Below are 25235 nucleotides of genomic sequence, written 5' to 3' on the forward strand. Positions count from 1 at the left end.
ACATCCCATTTAGAGCTATGTGTTCCAAGGTCGTCTGTCTCTGTCTCTCTCTCTTTCTCCCCCCCCCCCCCTTTCTCCTTGATGTCTGGCTATGGGTCTCTGTATTTGTTCCCATCAGTTGTAGGAGGAAGCTTCTCTGATGATGGCTGAACATGGTACATATCTATAAGTATAGCAGAATGCCATTGGGAGTCATTTTATTGGTTTTATTGGTTGGTTGTTTGTTTTAACCTAAGGCTTTACCTTAGGTCTCTGGGCTATCTAGGAAAACAGAACTTTTACCTTACAGATTTTATACTTTAGTAGGTTTTTGTTGTTTGTTTGTTTGTTTTCTGTTTGGTTTTTTGGGGACAGGGTTTCTCTGTGTAGCTTTGGAGCCTGTCCTGGAACTTGCTCTGTAGACCAGGCTGGCCTTGAACTCACAGACATCCACCTACCTTTGCCTTCTGAGTCTGGGATTAAATGTGTGCCACCACCACTCAGCCTTTGGTAGGTGTTTGAAAGTTATTTACAAATATTTTTCTAACAGTATTGAAGTATATAATGCTAAACTCGGTGGTATATATTATAATCATAGTGAATATAAATCTTAAAATTTGTAAATAGTATTTTTATATGTGTTCCTGTGGGCATGTTCGTTCATGGATAAAGAGGCAAGAAGACAACTGCATGTTATTCCTTAAGCACTATCCATATTGTTTTTGAAACAAGGACTCTCACTGAACTAGAACTGGCTAAGTGCACTAGCCTGGCTGGCCAGCAGCCCCAGTGGTCCTCTTGTCTTTACCTCCCAGCCCTGGGATTAAAGCTTATACCACCATGCCCAGACTTTATTTATTTACTTTGACACAGGTCCTGCAGACTACACTCTAGTCCTCAAACTCTTTACAGACAGAGCTATCTCCCTAGCCTGTAAATCATACTTTTTAAACTGGCATTATTTGTACCACTATCTGAACTCTGAAAATCAAAAGTAGTCTACTTAGAATATTATATTAAAAAAATAAAAAGTGAAATATTTTAAAATTTAAAATATAAAATTTATTATATTCAAATCCTTTTAGTAAATAAATGAGAATGAATCATGTGCTTTTTCAATTATGTTTTCGTGCTTGTAAAACATTAAATTTGTTTTAGAAATAGGAGCTGCCGGGCGGTGGTGGCGCACGCCTTTAATCCCAGCACTTGGGAGGCAGAGCCAGGCGAATCTCTGTGAGTTCGAGGCCAGCCTGGGCTACCAAGTGAGTCCCAGGAAAGGCGCAAAGCTACACAGAGAAACCCTGTCTCGAAAAACCAAAACCAAAAAAAAAAAAAAAAAAAAAAAAAGTAGACTAGATAATTCCTTACTCATCTCCTGGTTCAAGTCTTAAGGTCTTAGTTAAACCATTTCATTTATTTTCTGCTTCTTCCTTCTCTTTTATATTATTGTAAAACAATTAATGTTATTTTCTTTTGTATTTCTCTAATGTAAGAACCCTCTAAAATAACTATAATATTATAACACTTAAAATGAGCGATTCCTTAATATTATAAAATATGCATATTTTATGTGTTTGCTTGAATTTGAATTCACATAAGATGAATATGTTTGGGATTGTTTGTTTCTTCAGTACCGCCCCCTTTTTGGTTTTTCAAGACATGTTAAAGCGCTGTAAATATATTCATACCCCTCCATCTCTGTCTTTGGGTTTCCTCAACTTTTGATTGTTGAAGAAACTGGCCCCATATCTCAGCTGGATGTGAGTCTCTTCACTTTACCCTACTGAGACTTTAGATTCTCCCGTCTAATTTTAATTGCATCTTTGTTCCCTGGAATGAGCAAATACTTACTTACCTTTCCTGCTTCAGCTCTGAATCAGCCACTTTAAAAAAAAAAAGCTCCGGTTCTTGTTATACTACATATATATGTGTGTGTAGTATATATATATATATAATTTGTTTTGTGAATTGGTTTTTAATTCCGTTTTGTTTTCTAATATTTAAGTAATTGCATACTCCAAAACTAAATTATAAGACAGTCTGTTTTGTTTCCTTCACTTCGTTTCTCCTTCATTTCTCCATTTTTTTGTAGTGTATCATTCTCTCATCATCTCACAAATGATATGTAGGTATGTGCATGTATGCTCATATCTTCTTGTCTCCTGACAGGTGACATTCCCGGAATGTGTTAGGTGGATGACAATAGAATTTGACCCTCAGTGTGGTACCGCACAGTCAGAAGACGTCCTCCGTTTGCTTATTCCTGTCAGAACTATTCAGAATTCAGGATATGGACCAAAATTGACAACTGTTCATGAAAACCTTAACTCATGGATAGAATTAAAGAAATATTCAGGATCCTCTGGTTGGCCTACTATGGTTTTAGTGTTGCCAGGTGAATTTTCTCTTCTCTGTTTTATGGGTTAAAATGGATACATGTATGTATATTAAAGATGCATTATTGAAAATGTTTAACTTCAGAGAAAATTATTAAAGACTTATGGGTCTTGGTTTCAAGTGAGAAAAATAAGATATGCTGGGCAAAGGGCATAGTGTACTCTAAATTTAAGAAGAGTGATTATTTGAAGATTTTTGAGGTGAGGGGAGTTAATACTGAGTCATCTGTATAGTTGGGACCAAATTACAAAAAAAGTGTAAAAATGGATTTGATTTTCTATTTTCCCAGTAAATGCTATCTTTCAGAAGTAGGATTTAGGCCCTTCCTTTGGAGGTGTATGTAGTAGAATATTTTATGGTGTGCTACTTTTGTTTATATTGCATTTGTTTAACTTCCTGAAGCTGTGTTACTGTGCCTATGTAAAACACCTGATGGTTTAATAAAGAACTGGCCAATAGCAAGACAGAAGAAAGGACAGGTGGGGCTGGCAAGCAGAGAGTATAAATAAAGGAGAAATCTAGGAAGAGGGATCTGAGATCTAGCAGCCAGAGGAGAAGGACAACTCCAGGGGCTAACCACCCAGCTACACAGCAAGCCATGGAGTAAGAAGAAGATTTACGGAAGTAAGAAAACAGGAAAAGCCCAGAGGCAAAAGGTAGACAGGATAATTTAAGATAAGGAAAGCTGGCTAGAAACTAAGCCAAGCTGAGGCTGGACATTCATAAGTAAGAATAAGACTCCATATGTGATTTGTTTGATAGCTAGGTGGCGGGCCCCCCAAGAAAAGAGTAAAAACAAACAATGACATTTTGGTGCCCCACATTGGGCACCAATTGTCCTTTTTTTAAATGGTGGCTGCTTTTTAAGCCATAGCTGTCTGAAACAGCAACTGTAACTCCGCCACTACCAGCAGCGGTTAGGCCACAAGTGCTGTAGCCAGAGGGAAATCTGTTCCCTCCAGCTCCAACTCTCGAAAAGCTACAAAGGGAACTTAACTAAACTTCTCTCCCTCTAAAGAACCCAAGATTCAAAGGTTAAGATTATTCTGCTCTTCAGGCTAAATAGCTAGTTGCTCAGCTCCTCTCCTCGCTTGCATCCTCCAAAAAGCCCTTGTGCTGCTCCTCCCCCTCCTTATAAATCTTTCTCACTGGCTCCTCCCTACCACTTCCTGTCAGCTAGTTGCTGACTCAGCCTTCTGACTGCGGGTGAATTTTATTTAATCAAACACATCTTTGCATCATTAAACATCCCAGAGCATAAACAAAATAACACACATTGAAATAATATTCTACAACAGGTGTGTGTGTCTGTGTGTGTGTGTCTGTCTGTATGCATGTGCTTGCACTTCTTTCTGATATTTATGTCTTCCTTTAAAAGAAAGTTAAGTTTTAAAACTCTTTAGTCTCTGTAGTATTCTAATTTCAACCAGTTAACACTAACTAGTCTTTCAAACATTTAAAATTATACAGAGAAGTTTTGTCATCTTTCATATAATCTAGCCTTGATGAATTTAGAGTTTTTTTCTTTGATTCTAAAACACTTTTTTTTTTTTGATTGGTTGATTTGTTAAGAGATCTGAAAATGCCAGTTACCAGGGTAGAAGATCACTTAATTCAAAACAGAGAATACTAGCCTAGGTACTCAGTAATTGATAGATAATTGGAAAAAAAAAAAAAAAAGATGCTTATATAACTTAAGGATAGGCTTAAGAAAATGGATTTGATTATAATGGAAATTAGCAACCATTCATTAGGGCTGGTTCTATTTTTGATAGTGTTGCTTTTAATATGGTTTGTACAAAAAAATAAAGGACTCTCCATCAAAAAGTCTTCTTTCCATTTTAGTAACTGATTTCAATAGTTATTTATATTTATATGATAAAATAATGAAATGTTATCAAGTTCTTTCAGATTTTAACCATACTAACAGAGATTGGTGCTTGCTCACACACACACACACACACACACTTCTTGTTTTTTAAGGAAACGAAGCCCTTTTTTCACTGGAAACTGCTTCAGATTATGTGAAAGATGATAAAGCCTCCTTCTATGGTTTCAAGTGTTTTGCAATTGGATATGAATTTAGCCCTGGACCAGATGAGGTAAGAACAAGGTATCTTCCCAGTCTGTTAAGAACAGTTGGCTCTTTTAAAAGTTCCTTGGATATAAAGTGCCTTGCAAGCTTGAGGTTTATGTTTAAAATGTTGTGTAGTTTAATTGTCTGTTAACATTTTGCTACTCTTCATACATGGGGATAATTGAGTTAATGCAACATGGCCCCATGTAAGTAAAGCATACTTTGAAGCATAACTGTGTGCCCCATGCTAAAGTTTTACCTTTAATAAATAACAGAACCTAGCTTCACAAAGTGACTTAAGTTATTCTAGATTTTCTTTAATGTTTTAAATCAAACACTAAAATAAAGCCAAGGTCATAATCTTCCTAAATGTGAATGGCAAATGATTTGGACAGTGAAGGTATAGACCCAAACAACATGGGGTATAATATTAAATCTCTTTCTCCCTCAGCTGTCAGCTAAGCAGAGCTTTCTAGTTTCATTGGCAGAACTTGACTTTGAATTACAATGTTTTCATAACCCACGTTCAAACATTTTTTAAGTAGTGAATTTTATGCAATTCTACAGGGAGTTATTCAGCTGGAAAAAGAATTAGCTAATCTCGGTGGGGTCTGTGCAGCAGCTTTGATGAAGAAGGATCTAGCACTTCCTATTGGTGAGTCTAGTTAAGTAACAGGCGTTGTTAAAGATTCATAAGAACATTTAAAAGCAAGACATATTTATTACAGAGCATTCAAAGATAAACTTTCAACAAAAATTCTGTGACTACATGTACATGTGAGTAACAGCTATTTGATACACTGATGTTGTTTCGATGGAAACTTAAGGGTATCCTAAAATCTTTTTAATTTACTCAAATTCACATATATGTATATCCTCCATATATTATATCTCCATATATATGTCTGTACATATATATATATACATATGTGTATACCCTCCATATATATAAATGCACACACATATATATGCACATACTTATTTTTCACTTGGAAAATCCATGTAGACCTTCTCATTTTATCTTTTATTTACCTCTCTTCTTTTTCTTTACCCTTGTCATTCCTTGTTATGTCCCATTCTTGCTCCTTTTTAATCTTCTCGGTTTCCTCAGTCCTGCTTCATATTAGTCCCTTTATGCTGTTCTCCTAATATGTTAACATTTTTATATGAAGAGAATTATTAGCACCATCATTGGAAGAACTTTATCAATAGCTGTTAACAGTTTTACTTTTGATGTGTCTGTTTATATTGAATACTTACAGAAATAATCAAAAAATACATATTGACTGAAGGATGAAGACAGCAGTGCCTTTGATTGCCAAACCTAGCTGCAACCAAATCTGTCGTTTGGAACCCAGTTAGAGAGCTGATGGAGTCTGTGCAGCTGAAAGAAAAAGCATAGCTATATGGCCTGGGAAAGAAAGTTCTCCATATCATAGTAAATAAAACAAAAAGTAATAGAAAAAGGTCACATTCTTGGTGGTAGCATCATATCTATGTATGAGTTCATGCATGCTCACCTTTATGTACATTGACATACACATACACAGCTAAGTCTTGCATGTAAAATTTTTAGAAGAATAATACATGAGAAACTGTTGACAATGGATTTCTGTAGGGCAACTATGATGATTGGAATATATTTATTCCACGCTTTCTTCTTCTAGTCAGTTAGACTGTTTCCCCTGAGCCATATTACTGTTTCATAACTGTCAAAGAAAAGAAATAAAACATTCTGTATTACACAATAAAAGAGAAAATGGCTGAAGAACACAGGTAAGTAATTCTTGCAGGCTGCAAGAATATATTATAGAGATTCAGCTGGATATTAAAGCTATACCTAGAAATTTCAAGGTATTTTTCTAGAGGCAAGCCATTTATTATGAAATATTTGGTGTTATCCGGTTTTTAATATTTCAGCTGTCTTCTGCTATGAATTTCTTGTGTGCCTAAATACCCCCAAACCATTTGGCAAACAGCTAAGCTTCTCAGACACTATTCCACTAGGTACTAACTACCCCGCTGAGCCTAGGAGACAAGTAGGCTCCTAGACACATAGCTTTGTTTCTTGTGCATATGAAGTTCAGACCATCCCCTTCCTTCAGGCCTAGGAGCTTGGCAGAGAGACTGACTGAGGACAATAGGGCTTTCTACATAACCAGGTGCAGTAAGGACTAGAGCGGAATTCCAGAGGCAGACACAGAACCGCAAGACCAGAGAGAGGGGAAGAGTGAGGCAGGAACAGAAGACATAGAACCCTGTGGCCAGAGAGAGGGGAAGAAGACAGAGTTCAGTAGAGGGTGAAACAGATCTCTTGTAGAGTTTATCAGGATCAGGGGTAAGGAGCCAGGAAGGATAGATGGAAGATGAAGGAACAGAGGACAAAGATGAGGTCAAAAGCATAGGAGCTTACTAAAACTATGAGGACAGGAAAACTGGGCACAGAGAGGAGCTGAATGTGAGGACAGAGCTGAAGCTGTATAGATACAATTTTTGTCATAGAGGAATAAAGGAAACAGACAAAAGAGCATGATATACGTAGATTCCTTTCCTTCAGATACCCGCCATACGTAGCATCTTTTTCAGGACTCTGCAAGGAATTTTCTCAGGACAGGAACTTGGGAAAATTCTGTTATCCTTAAGTAATATCTTAGAATTTTATGAGTCATCATTGTTACCTGAAATATAGCTATCTTACTAATCAAAAAAATCAGTTTAGGTTTTTGCAAAAAAGAAAACATTAAATATAAAAACTTCACACATACATTCATATAGTCAATTTCTCAGATTATACAACCTTTTCACATTGAAACATGAAATTGTCATCTACAAAGTCATACTCAGGAACCATGTCATTGACTTATACACACACAAAAAAAATCACATACAAAAATAATTTCATAGTGTTCTAAGTATCTGTGATTTTGTGTTGGGCTACATTCATAGTTGTACTAGGCCACTTGCAGCATCTGGACCTCGGATTGAACATGCCTAATTCTTTACATTGTTTGGTGAATGATACTTGATTACTAACTTAACAGTTACAGCTTTCATTCACACCAAAAATTACTGTATGTTTTAAAGTCTAAACTACTAGATTTATCTAAAACTGTAAATCTTTTCAACCTATAATAACAGGATTACAAAAATGATAGTGAATACAAGGGATTGGAAAGGTTATTAGTATAATTTAGTAAAACTTTTTTAATTTGCATAACAGGTAATGAGTTGGAGGAAGACCTTGAAATTCTTGAAGAGGCTGCATTGCAGGTATTGTCCTAAAAATTTTAATTTTTTGTTTTTGTTTTTTGTTTTTCCAAGACAGGGTTTCTCTGTGTAGCTTTGTGCCTTTCCTGGATCTCGCTCAGTAGACCAGGCTGGCCTCGAACTCACAGAGATCCGCCTGCCTCTGCCTCCCGAGTGCTGGGATTAAAGGTGTGCGCCACCACCGCCCGGCCTCATTTTAATTTTTGTCCAATAGTTTAAAAATAATATTTCCACAAGATGATTACTGTCTTCAACATAAGACTCAGTGGATAAGTATTTCATTCTGTTTATTGGCATTCTAGAGACAAATAACTTGTAAGTCTCCTCTTGATGCAAAGGCCCGTGGAAACACTGACTGCCATGTGCTTGGGAGAAATAAGGGCTAGTGTATAGAGATGCTCTTCAGAGCTGTGCAAATTTCCTTTCTATCTGGACAGTCTTGACCAGCGAACAAACAAAAGCATTTGGCACAGGATATGGTTCCTTATATGAAACTTTAATTTCATAACATCACAGAGCCATTCGGCTCTCACAGTTGGGAGCCATCAGTTTGTTGCTCTTATTATTTGCTAATATTTTTATTTGTATAAACATTAATTAAGTAGAACATTTGACAATATAATGAAAATAAATCTGTATTTCAGTTGAAGTACTGGTTTTGGACCTCTCATTTCAATCTGTATTGGTTTGTTACTTTATATTACTCAGACCATTAGATTCTCTTAGCTTAAGTCCGCGAAATTTATATAGCTAGCAGTCACTGATAGGATGGGAGGAGCCTAGTAAGCAGTGTTTTGAAATTATAATGCCTGCTTATCCTAGGCTAGAGATTTCATGTAGTAATTGCGTATCCATGTAGACTGTACACTGAGACCATCAGTGATGGGTTAATGCTGTGTAGTGAAACAGCATGAAGATAAAGCATAGACTGATTCCATAGTTTCCAGACCATAAAATTCCATGAATTTGTAAGATTGTCCAAATACTTTTTTCCCACACATATTATTTTTATTAAGGAAAAATACTATTTTTATCAGCAGTAACTCATAATGATCACTTAATAGCCCAAAATAGAAAAGGGTTTTTTTGTTTTGTTTTTTTTGGTCCTGGACCTTGCTTGGTAGACCAGGCTAACCTCAACCTCACTGAGATCTTCCTGCCTCTGCATCCTAAGTGCTGGGATTAAAGGCAAGTGCCAAGCATGAAAGGTTATATTTTTAAAATAGAAGATTCATTTTACTATGCCTACTTTTTTTATACTTTTACCATGTACCAGAGATTATTAAGTCCACATTAGGGTAGCACTAATTGCAGTTGGGCCTGTATCCTATGCTAGGTATATGTATGTAGTTAGCAGTGTACTTATTTACATAATTATCTGTATACTTCATTGTTTTTAGTCCCATTAATATTATTTCTCTGTTTTTGCAATTACACCTTGAACTTAGTATTGTTTTTTTATTCATCTTACGGAATCTGAAGTTCACAGAATTTACATGATTTAACAGTCTGGTTAGTTGAGAAATAAATGCGGATGTCTAATTCCACTGATGCTAAGAGTTAGTATTTGAAATTTATTTCCTGAGATTAATTGATTAAAGGGAATAAAACACTAATTTGTGTTAATTTATCAAGCATTATTTATAAACTTTTCATATATTTTTAGTTCATTTAGTCATCACACAATCCTATAAATCCGAGATTCTTGTCTCCATTACAGAAATCTGAAGCACTTAGGTAACTTGCCTAGAACCACACAACTGGGATGGGATTTTTCCTTTGATAGCATGCTGACAAATCCATTACTTTGACCACTTTGCTATAATTATAGGGAGTCATGGTTTTTTGTGTAATTTAAAACTCTTAGATTTTAAAAAGCTACCAGGTGTGCGTATGTATAGGTATATAGATGTGTATTTAATATTAAGTCTTTGTACTTTAGGGAACAAAAATAATAATTTAACAAACATTTAATAAATGGTGTATGTCATGACTCATTCATATTTAAAATGGCTTTCAAGAAGCTCATACATTATGATTTCATAGAATATGATGCTATATAAATAATACTTAGACTCGATATCATTTAAAGAAAAAAAATAGACTTGGTTTATAGTTGGTATGATATAATATGTATAAATAATGTCCTGTTCCACAAACACTGTAATGGATGTTTTATACATACCATTTAACTTAAATTTAATAGTTAACATTTAAGAGATGTCTGTTTTGAACACCAGCTGATATGGTAACTTGTTAACTCAAGAGTATAGAACTTATCTAGAACCAGGTTTTTCACAAAGTCTGTTTGACTCAAAACAAAACAAAAAAAATAAACAGTTTTGAGGTTGCATAGTTGGTGGAATGTAAAAGTTACTTTTAAATAAATAAATATTCCTGGAAAGTGTATCATTTTTCTATTAAATTTTTTTAGTTTATTAAAATATTTCTGGAGTCTCACCATTTCTAGCAGACCTTTTAAAAAAAAGGATTTTAGTTAACAAATGGGTGAAAACTGAAATTTCACTTTTTTCTTCCTGTTTTCCTTAACTGTCATAAGACTTAGATTCATGAGATATATGTGCAGCCCAATCAGTAAAGACCTTGGTACTAACGTCACTTCCCTAAGACAGTAAACACAGCTTACCTATGATTGTCAATAATGGGAACTGAAATGAGAGAGAATCCCACCAGTGCCTTCAGGAGCTCTGGCCCTGCCAAATGTGCATGTAACACAGCATAGGAGGAGATGTACCATGTCGTCTAGCACGGAGGTTTTGCTGTTACGGATTTTTGAGTAAGATAGGTAACTGGTACTGTTCCTGAGAACAGTATTTCCCTCCTATAATTTATACTTTATAGACTAAAGACAGTAAGACTGGGCATAGCAGGAAATGATTTTCCCCAATAAGGCATACTAGAAGTGTATGCATGTTGAAAATTTCATGAAAAGGTTTATATTTTAATATATTTTCCATGTATAATGTCACACATCTGTAAGCCCTGCACTCAGGAGGCTGAGACAAGAGAATCCCACATTGAAGGCCAGCCTGGACTATATAGTGAAGCCTTTTTAGAAATAAATAATAAATAAGTAAGATACAAAGATATTCTTTTTTTCCTAATAGGTGTGCAAAACTCACTCTGGTATTCTTGGAAAGGGTTTGGCTCTTTCTCATTCACCAACTATCTTAGAGGCACTTGAAGGAAACTTACCACTTCAAATCCAAAGCAATGAGCAGTCCTTTCTGGATGATTTCATTGCTTGTGTCCCAGGATCAAGTGGTGGAAGGCTTGCAAGGTACTTTTAATATTTCAATTAAGTTCGTTTAAGTATTCATCTCTGAGGAGGATTAAAGGAGGAAATGGCCATTTTGATGTTGAAATAATTCCTTCAATAACCCAGATTATGTGTTTTGAATTTGAAGAAGTAAAAGGTGATAATATTTTAAAATATATGACAGTTAATAATTTGTTTTTTGCCATTTGCTGTTTTTGGATAAAAAGAAAGATAGATATGCTAGCTTGTGTTAACTTACTAAGAAAAAATAGAATAAAACCTCTTTCTGGTTTTAATTTTTACATTTTAGAGATTACACCTTAATGTTTAAAGCGAAAGACTAGGAAGGAACAGCAAATTTTTAAAGTCCTCCTCACTTTTATCTGTAGACACATATATAATGCATAGTAGAATTACTTTACTTGTTACTCATCTCACAAGTCAAATTGAATATAAATTGTGAAATGGATTCAGAAATGGGTAGCTCCAACACTCAGAAATGGACAAGTTTTATAAGTAAGGGGAGATAGTAAAGAAGCTAGTGTGAAGTTATATAAAAAAGAATGCCAATCAATGTACCCGGCTGCTTCCAAGCAAGTGAATAATATTTCTGTCCTTGCTTTCATAAGGAAACTGTTCTTTTCCAGTTGATATTAGAAAGCTGATCTCCCTCACTACTTCAGATTAGCTGTAAATTGGTCATTTTTTGATAATCCTATAATAAAAATTTCAGTACTTTCTAACTTTAAATTATTTCATAGTCTATATAAACATCAGAAACCATGCATTTTTGTGTGTGTATCTAATGGATTTTTATTAATTGCTTCCCAAGAAAACACTTGTAACTATTACTAAATCAGAAATGAAGACACTGGTTTAGCATTTTGTTCAATACAGGTTTAGTTTATTTGGCTTAATTTCATGTTCTCTTGTTTTTAACTCTTTTAGATGGCTTCAGCCAGATTCCTATGCTGATCCTCAGAAAACATCATTGATCCTGAATAAGGATGATATTCGTTGTGGTTGGCCCACCACCATAACTGTTCAAACAAAAGACCAGTATGGAGATGTGGTTCATGTTCCCAACATGAAGGTAATTCTGTGTGAATTAGGAAAAATCTGCACAATGACTGCTGTAACTGCTAAGGGTTGGAGAATGACAAGTCTACAGGGTTTACTTGCTCTTCTCTCTTTGTCTTTGTGTAATGGAGGATACCGAAGAGTTGCTTAGGTGATTGCTTTTACATTAGTTAGTTCCTAGTTATGTGCTGCAACGACTGCAAAGATGATAGTTTAAGTTGTCCATTGGAAGAGTTGTATAGAAGGAAGGTCTCTAGTAAAGAGGGATTGAGAAAATGAATGAATACTGCATTTTTAGTTATATCTATTTGTTAAAAGACTCATACATTCTGCACATAACTGAATTCCCACTTTAAAGATAATATTGATAATGTAAACTTAATATTGATAGACAAGTTAAAATATGTAAATTTTGGTTATAAAATAATGACTAATACAAATATATATATTAATGAGTATAACATATACTTCTTACACAAGGCAGTAGTTGATAAGGATATTTATATTATATTGAATGAAATCAGTGATACAGATATCTCATGTAAACTTTTTATGTGTTTCTAAATAATTTAAAACAAATGTAAATTTGTGTAGGTGGTCTCTAGTCCTTTTCCCTTCTGTAGCTGAATTATGGGGTAATTTGAATTTTAGAATTACTACTTAATCAGAGTAGATTAAGATACATAATCTTCTTTTATTCATAGAGCACTAATTTTTCTATATCACAAATAAAACTATTTCAGCTGCTTTATACCATCTTTGATATGTAGCATGAGCAAAACAGAATACCAGTGTAATCTTTTATCTGTCTCAGTAAAAAATAATTAAGATTCATTGTCCATAGCTGTGAAGACCAAAACAACTAAGCTTATATAAAAGCACCTGACTCTAATACTAAGCAGAAGTCAACATTTAACAGTACCTTTAAACACTCTAATCCCAACTCACAGTAACAATCTGTGTTGTGTCCCAAACATGGATGCAAAAAGATGGAATAGTATATACTCTGGAGTAACTACAATGTTGTAGGTAACATACATGCACACTCACCATGATATCCTATGTATTGTCTCATCTTTGTTGTTTGAGACAAAACATTTGCAACTTACCACTATTTAAAGTTCAAAGTATAACAAAAAAACAAATGCTTTTGTAACATGAATTGCTAAATGGTCTCTTTATAAAAAACTGGGAGCCTGATATCAGGGTGAATGCTGAAAGATCAGAGAGACAAAGGAACAAGTCACCTATTACCTCTAGAACTCTTCGGCCTGAAAAGCTTTCCTCAGAAGAAAGACTTTAGTTCCTGTCTCCTCACTTTCCTAGTGCTGGGAATAAAGGCGTGTGACTCCCAAGTGCCGGGATTACAGGAGTGTGCCACCATTACCTGGCTCTGTTTCTCTCCTAGACTGAGTCAATCTCATGTAGTCCAGTGCGGCTTTGAACTCACAGAGATCCAGATGGATCTCTGCCTCCCGAGTGCTAGGATTAAAAGTGTGTGCCACCACTGCCTGGCTCTGTTTCTCTCCTAGACTGAGTCAATCTCTTGTAGTCCAGGTGGCTTTGAACTCACAGAGATCCAGACAAATCTGCCTCCCCAATGCTAGGATTAAAGGTGTGTGTCACCACTGTCTAGCCTCTATGTTTAATCTAGTGGCTTGTTCTGTTCTCTGATCTTCAGGCAAATTTTTAGGGTACACAATATATCACCACATGCTTTCAAATTTTAAGACATTTGATTACAAATATACTTCTACATGTATACTTGTGCCTCACCGGCCAGCCAGCCTGGTATACTTGAGGAGTTCCAGGACATTGAGAAGTACCCACTCCCTCTTTAACCAACCCCACCCCCCTGCATTGGCTGACACCTGAGAAATGGAATTGGAGGAAGCTTATCCCCCCCCAACACACACACACACACACACACACACACACACACACACACACACACACACCCTGGGTGGGATGATCCATACTGTTGGATTGCCTAGTCTTGGCAGTCTCAAAAGTAGTATGCTAGTCATATATATTATAAATGTGTGGCTACCTATGATTCAAGTGTTCTTTTTCATCAGTATACAAATAAGCAAGCAAAAGCACAATAAAACCTTTTGTTGTAGTTCCTGGCAAGTGTTCTTTTTCTTTGACTCGTGCATACTAAACATGCTATACCACCAAACTACACACCTAAACTCTCCAAAATACTTAGGAAAGTTATTAGCAGCAGTCAGTATTTTCAGTGTTTTAATTAAAATGCCTTTTTTGTTTGTTTTTGTTTTGTTTTGTTTTGTTTTGTTTGTTTTTTTGAGACGTGGTTTCTCTCTGTAGCTTTGCGCCTTTCCTGGAACTCACTTGGTAGCCCAGGCTGGCCTCGAACTCACAGAGATCTAACTGGCTCTGCCTACCGAGTGCTGAGATTAAAGGCGTGCGTCACCACTGCCCGGCTTAATATGCCTTTTAAAAGTCTGTTTTCCTAGGTGTAAAGTAAGTAGATGAAGGATATTTACATGTTATCATTGTAGAAACTGAGTTGCAAAGTTCAGACTGTTAAAATGAGTAGCTTAAATTATTAACTATGCTATCTAATTATGCTTTTCTTGCCTGAAGTAAACAGAGATCCTTAGATTTCTGGTCATTTTTAAACCATTAATTCTAAAGGCTTCTATTAATGAGTATATTTTCCTTTGTAGCTTATTTTTTTTTAAAGATTTCTTTATTTTTATGTGCATTGGTGTTTTGCCTACATGTATGTCTGTGTGAGGGTGTCAGATCCCCTGGAACTGGAATTACAGTTGTGAGCTGCCATGTGGATGTTGAGAATTAAATCCAAGGTCTTCTGAGGAAGGTCTCTTAATTGCTGAACCATTTCTCCAGCCCCCTTTGTAGACTATTAACATCAAGAATTCAGATTAATTTTTTACAAATAACCTGTGATTATGAGAGGTATTTATGTTTAAATTATCTGATAAAATATTACTTCCTGAAAGAATTCAATACAGATTCTTTCTGTTTTCTTTCCCAGTATCATATTAACAAGAGATTTAATTTTTAAGGTGTGAAATTTTGATAATTTGTTCTAAAATAATGACACCTCTGTTTTACACTATTAGTGTGTAAGACAGAGGTGAGATCTTCCTGAAAATGAAATGACCAAGGTGAGCCAGTGTTAACAAAGCTTCTATCACCGACTTTGTAATTGTAAATTGCTTATTTTGCTGTGTCAAAGATAATTATATGTATTTGGTTTTTATATTATTGTGGATAGGTGGAAGTGAAAGCTGTACCTGTTTCTCAGAAAAAAACATCTTTACAACAAGAGCAAGTAAAGAAATCTCAAAGGATTCCTGGCAGTCCTTCAGTAGCAGCAGCGTCTTCTAACACTGACATGACTTTTGGTGGGTTGGCGTCACCAAAGCTGGATGTTTCATATGAACCAATGATAGTAAAGGAGGCACGGTACATTGCCATAACAATGATGAAGGTAATTTATTTTCACTTATCAGAAATATTTATCTTTCACAACTGATTTATTTAGCATTTCAGTTTTTCAAATATTGGCAAAGTATTACAAAATGCATGATAAGCAGTTTAAGGAAAGAAGGGTTTATTGTCTTACAACTTGAGAGGCCACATCCCACCATGGTGGGGCGGCATGGTTGCAGGCACAGGAGGCAGACTGGATCAATTGGATCCTCATTCAAAAAGCAAACAGAGAGATAAATACTACTGCTTACCTCACTACTCCTTTTTGTTAAGTTCAACATTTAGAATTTCTTTTCCTGGCCTAGTTAACCCAATCTAGAAAATTCTGCACAGACATAGCCACACATTTGTCTCTTTAGTGACTCTAAGCCCTGTCCATATTAACAATCATACCGTAAGATTTTTAATTTGTTTTTGTTTTTTGTTTGGATCTCTAGTAAATCTGGAATTCATTTTTCAAGTGGTCTTGCCATTTTCATTTCTTTCTTGTGTGGATAGACAGTGTTCTCAGTTCATTTACTGGATATTTTAGCATTGTAGGAAATGAAAATATTTATAGCAAGGCTGCTAACGTTCCTTGTCTCTTTCTTCAAGGTATATGAAAACTACTCATTTGAAGAACTGCGTTTTGCATCACCAACTCCTAAAAGGTAAGAACTGTTTTCTCAAAGTGCTGCTAAAACTAAAACTGAATCATCCAAACAGAAATCTTCAAAAATCCCATCCTTATTTTCTGTTATTTTAAAATATTCTTACTAATTCTTTTAAGTCCATATGTACCACTGCCCTGTTTGTGTTTTGTTCTCAAAAGAGGTTCCTGGAAGTCATCCATCACCTCTAGCCCTTATCATTCCACACCCTCTTCATGAAGATCTCTGATCCTAGTGAGAGGTGTGGAAAAACAAAAACAAAAACAAAACAGCCTATTTGAGGCTGGTCACCAAATAGTCTCTTGTTCTCTGCATGTCTACCAGCTGTGAGTCTCTGTGTTAATTGCCATCTTGTGTAGCTGGAGGGTTTCTCTCCAGCTTCTGTCAAGCCCACTTGTAAAATAAACACACAGACGCTTATATTATTTAAACTGTTTGGCCTAATGGCTCAGACTTCTTTCTATCTAGCTCCTGTATCTCAAATTAACTGGTATCTATTAGTCTATAAGTTGCCACGTGGCTCGTGGCTTACCAGTACCTTACATCTCGCTTGTCATGGTGGCGGTTGGCAGTGTCTCCCTGACTCCGCCTTCCTATTCCCCCAATTCTCCTCTCTGCTAGTCCCGCCTATGCTTCCTGCCTGGCTACTGGCCAATCAGCATTTTATTTATCAATCAATCATAGCAATGTATATTTACAGCATATAGGACATCCCACAGCAATCTAGTGTAAGAAGCTTCTTGGATGAGGGTTGAGATCTATGTGTATATCAATATTTAATTAGTAGTCATTTCAATACCATGTCCATTTAGCAGAATAATAGTACTAGGTTCTCCCTTATGGCTTATGACCTCTCTAGACACAGGTTCTTGGCCCCATTATGGTGCCAGGTCTGGTCTTCATTTCGTGGAGCAGGACTTAAATCCAATCAGAAAAGGGTTATTCCATGATGTTTTTATCCCTATTGCACCAGTGGGCCTATCTTGCCGTGCCGGTCATTATTGTAGCTCTCATTGTTCTCAGCTGAGTGAGACTAATGATTATGCCTTTCAGTACTGTGAAAATGGTCAGTAGGTATGGAACTTCCAGGTCAGTTACTATTTCGATTTCTCTGTGTTTTATAACTCAAATTGTAATGCCTTCAAAATGGGGTCTTACCATTAAGTTCTGGAGGACAATCAAGAGCAATGGCAATAATCTGTAATGTTTATTGGTCTATGAGACCCCATTGACCAGTAGCTCAAAAAAAGATAGTGGTATGGAAACTAGTAAGGGGTCATGGAGGTGGGGGAGGGGGAGTGGCGGAGGAAGATCACTCAAGAGAAGGGACATAGAATACACTAATATAAAGCTGAAAGGAAATGATGGAACAGGAAGGAATAAATGGGCTGGAGAATGGGAGGGCAGAGTAGAAAATGTAATATGGGGAGGGATAACACACACTAAAGATCTTTAGAAAAAACCATGTGAAAACCTACTATTGTAGAAGCTTCCTATATATGTATGTGTATGTGTGTACATACATATAGATGTACTTCATCCAAGAAGCTTCTTACGTAGATGGCAATTAACACAGAGACTCACAGCTGGTAGCCATGCAGGGAACAAGAGACTATGTGGTGATCAGCCATAAATGGGCTGTTTTTATCACACTCCTTACCACAAGGTTCAAGCATCTTCAGGGAAGAAGGGGTAGGATGATGATAAAGGCTGGACGTGGTGGATGACTTCCAGGAACTACTTTTCAGGACAAACCACAAACAGGGCAGTGGCACATATGGACTCAAAGAATTAGTAAAATGTATACACACACACAAACTCACAAACGCGCGAACACACACACACACACACACACACACACACACACACGATTTGAAATCGAGTCATCTTATAGCAGGGAGGACAGTACACCAACTAGCCACACATGCTAACAAAGTTTTAGTATCTGAAATGGATTACTAACCTTCTTACTACAGCATTTTGAAATTTCTAATTGAGCATTTCTTTATACAATGTAAACTTTCTGGTGTTATTTGTTTTAGTCGACTATAATATGCTATGGGATGGTCTGTATGTCAAGTGTTGCTGATTGGTCAATAAATAAACCACTGATTGGCCAGTGGCCAGGCAGGAAGTATAGGTGGGACAAGGAGGAGAATAAAGCTGGGAAGTGGAAGGCTGAGTCAGAGACACTGCCAGCCGCCACGATGACAAACAGCATGTGAAGATGCTGGTAAGCCACGAGCCATGTGGCAAGGTATAGATTTATAGAAATGGATTAATTTAAGCTGTAAGAACAGTTAGCAAGAAGCCTGCCACAGCCATACAGTTTGTAAGCAATATAAGTCTCTGTGTTTACTTGGTCGGGTTTGAGCAGCTGTGGGACTGGCAGGTGAGAGAGATTTGTCCTGACTGTGGGCCAGGCAGGAAAACTCTAGCTACAATAATACTACTAACAAACAACATAAAACAAAGATATTAGAGAAAGAGTATCAAGTTCCCAAACTATATGCATTGGGTAGTCTAGATGGATTGGTGTAATTTTCTGCCTGGTTCATTTTTTATTCTATTAAAAGTTACTATTGTTTTGTTGTGTTAGAAGGATCTAATTATGTAGCCCAGCTCGACCTTAAAAATTGTTGTCCTATCTCTGCCTCTGAATGGTGAGGACTGCAATGGGTGTCAGCACAGCCACCGCTCTGCTGTCTAATAGTCCGCTCTGCTGTCTAATAGTCCATGTCTCCTCCTCCCAGGGAGTTAGCGAGCGGTTTCTAAGTGTTGTCCTGGTGTTAGTTTTGATGTCTCCTTTTTGTCAACCTCTGTTTATTTAATTCTGTTAACTTTATATTTAAGCACATTTTTTAAGTTATATGTTAGTTTGTAGGGGAAGTTTGGGTTTTGTTGTTGTTGTTATTGGTTTTTGTCTTTGTTTTCTGTTTTGTTCTATTTTGTTTTGGTTTTGAAATAGGCTTTTGTCCTATAGCTTGAGATGGCCCAGAATTTGTGATGTTTCTGTTACAGCCTCCCATGGACATAGAGGATAGACATGTGTCAGCATTTCTGGCAGGAAAAGTACTTTTAAAAGTAGATATTTGAACTGGGCATAGTAGTTCATGTCTTTAATCTCAGCATTCAGCAAGCAGAGGTAGGTGGATCTCTGAGTTCAAGGCCAGCCCAGTCTACAGAACAGTCAAGGCTGCTCAGAGAAATCCTGTCTCAAAAAAAAAAAAAAAAAAAAAAAAAAAAAAAAAAAAAGGAAAGAAAAGAAAAAAGAACGAAAAAGGGAGGGAGGAGAGAGAGGAAGGAAGGAAGGAAGGAAGGAAGGAAGGAAGGAAGGAAGGAAGGAAGGAAGGAAGGAAGAATAGATACTTGAGCAGCACATGGTACTTAGAGTGATCACCTCTGTAGACCTTGGAAGAGGCTCTGAAGCAAATTTGAAAAGCATAATTACCCATAGCTTGCACTGTATTGCATTTCATATGACTTTGTTCGAAACTGATTAGTTTGATTGGAAATTAGAAATTGATTTAGGTTAGTTTGACTTTCTTTTGGTTTGTTCCCAAGGTAGAGTTACAGTATATAATCTACAAGGTTTTCTATCAAATTTGCAAGGTACAGAAAATGTGACCTTGGGAATAGGGATGTAGTATTTTGTTTCTGGCTTGATTATAGTTCTAAGCTTGTGCTGGAGTAGAAACAACTAACCTTTATAAATAAATGTGAACATTATAACTTTGAATAAGGGCAAAATTAAGCTGAGTGTAATGGTACACAGCTATAATCCAGCATTTAAGAAACTGAGGCATTGGGAAGTCCTAGCCATACTGTGTGCGCTATAGCACATTCCTATCAACGTTGGCTACATAGCAAGACTCTGCGTAGACTTAGCTATATAGTAAGACCCTGTCTCAAGAAAGGGAAAAGGAAAAATAGAGAAATGAAGAAAAGAGAGAAGAAGATAGAAGGAAAGAGAATGGAAGAACTCATTTGCTAGTAAGTAGGTTTTCATATATGTTAGGTGTTTTGAACCTAACTGAAATTGTGGCTTATCTATTCATTTGACTGTCACCATTGGCCATTTGCCATGTGGAAGATTATATAATAGGCCATGGGTACACTTAAAAACAAGATAAACATGGTACCATTTCTTGTGGTATTATCATTCCTGTACAGAATAAACTATTAAAAAGTGAACAAAGTAAGGCCGGGCGGTGGTGGCGCACGCCTTTAATCCCAGCACTCGGGAGGCAGAGGCAGGCGGATCTCTGTGAGTTCGAGGCCAGCCTGGTCTCCAAAGCGAGTTCCAGGAAAGGCGCAAAGCTACACAGAGAAACCCTGTCTCAAAAAAAAAAAAAAAAAAAGTGAACAAAGTACTAATAAATAAAGTTATTTGATAAACAGCATTGGGATTGTAGCTGATTGCCAAAATATTGCAAGTATTGCAAGATGGAAGAAGATTAAGAATTATCATTTATGTGGCAATTGATCATGTGAACATTTTAAGAAGTTCAGTCTAGCTACAGAAAACCTGGAGTAGGTTAAGCTTGGTGTCTTTGGAGAACAAGAAAATGGTGGGGCTGGAGAATAGTGAAAAGAAGGGAATGGTTGGAGATAAATCCAATAACTGCACGAGATACTCTTCTGTGTTCTGGCAGGCTGCACTTACATAGGTTGAAGTTTCTTATAAGCCATCTAATTTCATGAGTTTTAAGCAAAACCTTTAAAGTTTTTAGAAGATTGTTGTGGTAGCTCTTCAGAGGCAAAGTATGGGAAAACAAGAATGGCAACAGAGAAATAAGTTGGAGATGATTAGGCAGTGTGGACTAGGAGGGGTGGGATGTGTAAGGTAGAATAAGTAGACCCTGTCACCAGAGAGTGGATGGGTCAGCTCTGAAACTATAAATACACAAACAACAGAAACAGACTTGGCAGGTTGTATTTATATATTTTATGCATATGTATACATACTTATATATACAAACATACATGTTCATAGTAATAAAAGAAAAGGTGGCTATCTATTTGAGAGTAAGGGCCATGGGAGGGTTTGGAGGGAAGAAAGAGAGAGGAAGGGTGCTATAATTCTATTTCAATTAGAATCATATTTTTAAAAATGATCACAGATTTTCTTTTGGCTTTAAGAACAGCATAGAACAGATTATGGCCAATTTTGGCTCACAGACAAAATTTTACCTGCTGCCTACCTGCTTTTATAAATGTTACTATAACACAATTTCATCATCTATAGCTACTTTTACAGTGCAGTGATCAAGTTAAGTAGTTATGTCAAAGACTTTTTTACCTAAGAAACTAAAATTGTTTCATAAAGTATTTACTGACTCCTGGTATATATTACTGTAATTTTTATGATGATCATGAATTCCTAGGAATGAGCAGGTATTTATATTTTTTCTGTGTTGTATTGTTTTGTAAGGTATGTGTTGATTAGTAAGAAATAGGAGCTATTTGTTAGATATGCTAAAAATTGAGATTCTGTTATCTCTCTCAGATATTTAATATTTAAGTGGAGATGCAACTGTGCAACTGTAAATCGTTTGAAGGTCAAGGGAAAAGTGAGTTTGGGAGTCATCTATATAGAAGTGGTATTTAACATCAGTGGATAGATAATCGACCAACTAAAAAGATGACTCAGGAAAAAGAAAATCTAGACTCAAACCCTGGGTATTTCATAAATTAAAAGACAGTCAAAAGAGGAGAAGCCAGTAAAACACTTGAGAAAGAGTGACTAATGAGGTGAGAGGAAAGCCAAGAGAAAGTCAGAGCAGCAAGGAGACAGTACTTCAGGACAGTGAGAGTTACCAACCAATACAAGCTACTAAGAGACTGCTGCGAGGAAGCAATGGCTTTAGATGTCAGGGCCACTGATAACTGCTGTCAGCAATTGCCATGAATGCTAGGAACAGAATTCTAGGAAGAGGAAGTTGTGGAAGAGAAGTAGACCTAAAAGGAGTGAGAGTAGAAGTCTTAGGGAAGTGTCCATATGCAGGGGAGAAGACATAGAAGACTGTTAGAAAGGGGAGTAATACTGGAGAGGAATAAAGGTCAAGATTGAAAATTCTAAAGTTTTTTATGATAATAAATAGGGCCTAGTAAAGTAGGAGAACAAATGATGTATGAGAGAAAGTGAGGTAACTGAGGGGACCAACTTCACAATTCAAATGGAAAAAGTGGCTTTGGATAAGAGCCACGTTGTTCTGTCCATTGTAACAGGAATGAAAATGAGGTAAAATAGGTTTAACAATCTGATTGCTTCATGAAAATTATAGCCAATTGCTTCTATTTTCTCAGAAGGGAAAAGTGAAATCATAATCAACTGAGAGAAGGAAAGAGAAGAGTTGGCCCTTTAAGGCGATAAAAGAGTGAAATTCAATTATTTGTAAGTTAGGGAACATGCTGTGACAGCTATAACATTGCCAGGCAGCATGATAATACAGACAAATATTTACTGAAATAGCAAATGGTCTTAACTGAATAATCAAAAGTAAATTTTTTGATATCCACCTGTTTTATTTGTTTGTTTCTTTGGTATGTTTTTTCAGGCCCAGTGAAAATATGCTGATTCGTGTCAATAATGATGGGACTTACTGTGCAAACTGGACTCCAGGGGCTATCGGGCTGTACACTATTCATGTTACCATTGATGGCATTGAAATAGGTAAATATTATTTTAAATAATAAGTTGCTGCAAAAAACTAGAATCAAAATCATTCTTGTGTTGTTGGCCGTTTGTGTCATACACATAAAAAGGTTTCATAATTTCTTTGTGTCTTCATTTCCTCTTTCCTAATAAATTTTAATTAGTATATTGCAAAGATCCTATCATTTGAGGAATTGATGGTGTCTAATCACTCAGTATAGCTGTCCTGAGTCTTTCCCCCATTTTCTAGTGTGTCAGTGAGGTATAATGTCCTCCTTTTCCCTGCACTGTCCTGTGCATGCCACATCTCCCCTCTGATCTCCCAGTTTAGATACAGCGCCTACACAGAGTGACTACTTAGTAGATAGTGTGATTTAGATTTTATTTTCCACTAAATTTGAAAAAAAAAATACTGATTTTTCTTTTCTGTGTTAATGCTTCATTATGTAACATCAGTGTAACTGTATCATAGTTGAATGAAAAATGTCATGTATTGGTGTCATTAAAGGGTAACTATAATAGTAAAATAACATCGTAATAACCTTTGGGAAGCTGTACTGTAAGCCGTTTATTTTTGTATTGGAGATAAAGAGGTTCTTTATGTTTTGGCTTATAGAATTTGTAACTATATACAATCAGATGTGTAAATTATAACAAGCTTTTGCCACAGTCTCTTTTATGTAACCACATTGCTAAAAAAAAAAAAAAAAACCACCTTTTACAAAAGATAATTTTCCCAAGCATTAAAAATTTGTGTTGCTGAGATTAAACGGGCAAGCGAAGTTATTTTAATTGACTAGAAGTACAGACATACAGATTTCACCAGGAGTTTAAGGCACTAGTGATAGACATTTCTACTTTGAGGTTTATTTCTGTATCATTCACAATAACAAGGAAATGGAATCAGCCTAGATGTGCATGGACAGAAGAATGGAAAGTGAAAATGTACACATATGCACAGTATGATTTTACCCAACCAGAAAGAATGGAATTACTAATTTGGCAGAAAAATGATGGATCTGAAAAGTATTACATTGAGGTCATCTGGATTTTAAAAGAAAAAACAATTGTGTGTTCTGCCTCATACAGATTCCAAGTTTTAATGTTGGGATGAATGAGAGTAGGGGTAGGCTGGGCTAGATAAGAGAGCAAGAAAGGGAACAGCTGGCATTGAGAAAGGGAGTAGGTAGAGAGAGGCAACTGAGGTAGAATTTCTTCACATGAGCTGTGTAGACTATGTAATCAGATATATAAACCAACAGCAGAGAGACTTTAGTTCTTAGCCTTTGCCCAGTCTCCTTTATTAACAAGGGAGAGCAAACTGGCAAGGGGAAAAAAGAAACAGATTTTTTTTTTAAATGTTATGACTCTTAACTTGGTGTTTTTGTGGGACCCCAATTAGTGGGAGCAGGTATGTCTCTAACAATTTTTGCCTGCTCTTGGGACTCTTTTCCTCCTATTGGGTTGCCCTGTCCAGCCTCTGTATGAGGTCTTTTTGTAGTCGGAGTTTTCCTGTGTCCACCCAGCTCCTGCAGCCGCTCAGACCCAAGTAAACACACAGAGGTTTACATTACTTATAAGCTATATGGCCGTGGCAAGCTTCTTGTTATCTAGTTCTTATATCTTAAATTAACCCACATCTATAAATGTGTACCTTGCCACATGGGTCATGGCTTACCGGTATCCTTATATCTTGCTTCTCATGGCGGTGGTGGCTGGCAGTGTCTCCTGACTCAGCCTTTCACTTCCCAGAATTCTCCCCTCTGCTTATCCCGCCTATACTATGCTTCCTGCCTGGCTACTGGCCAATCAGCGTTTTGTTTATCAATTAATCAGAGCAACACATTCATAGCATACAGAAAGACATCCCCAGCAGCTTTTTGCCTTATCTTATTGTATATTGTTTTGTCCTATTTAGCTATTGTCTTTTGGAGGCCTGTTCTTTTCTGAAGAATGGAGCAGGAGTAGATCTGGGGGAGAGGGGAGATGGGAGGCCACTAGGAGGAGAGGAAGGAAGGAAACTGGTTGGGATGCATTGTGTGAGAGAAGAATCCATTTTCAATTAAAAAGAAAATTAGCATAATAAAACTTAATTCTTTGCTGAAAAATATTAAAAGTGCTGGCTGTTAGGAGTGACTTTAGTACATAAAATATTCAACCTCATGTAATAGTGGAGTGAAAATAATGGTTATTATATGCTTTATATTGAAACTGAGGTAGAGGTACACATTACTACTCAACTCTTCCTGTTTTCGTGTTCCTAAGATGTCTTTAATCTGGAACCTTTCTTCACCACAGACAAGGGCAGATAATAATAATAATAATAATAGCTAACATTATTGAACATTTAACACAGCATTG

At 36.4% G+C, this 25235-nt stretch overlaps 1 protein-coding gene across 13 annotated transcripts in view; it reads left to right on the plus strand.

Annotated features, from left to right (window-relative positions):
* Window positions 1-25235, plus strand: part of Mycbp2 (MYC binding protein 2) — a 251013-nt gene that overhangs the window by 147040 nt on the left and 78738 nt on the right. For all 13 annotated transcript variants that reach the window (XM_059273237.1, XM_059273240.1, XM_059273238.1 and 10 more), the window contains 9 exons: window positions 2149-2374; window positions 4360-4478; window positions 5021-5108; window positions 7674-7723; window positions 10849-11021; window positions 11949-12093; window positions 15349-15564; window positions 16161-16216; window positions 22777-22892. In XM_059273237.1, the coding sequence (XP_059129220.1) occupies window positions 2149-2374; window positions 4360-4478; window positions 5021-5108; window positions 7674-7723; window positions 10849-11021; window positions 11949-12093; window positions 15349-15564; window positions 16161-16216; window positions 22777-22892 (1189 nt within the window). The remainder of the gene's footprint in view (window positions 1-2148; window positions 2375-4359; window positions 4479-5020; window positions 5109-7673; window positions 7724-10848; window positions 11022-11948; window positions 12094-15348; window positions 15565-16160; window positions 16217-22776; window positions 22893-25235) is intronic.

Source organism: Peromyscus eremicus, chromosome 9 (assembly GCF_949786415.1).
Source record: "Peromyscus eremicus chromosome 9, PerEre_H2_v1, whole genome shotgun sequence".
Taxonomy (NCBI): domain Eukaryota; kingdom Metazoa; phylum Chordata; class Mammalia; order Rodentia; family Cricetidae; genus Peromyscus; species Peromyscus eremicus.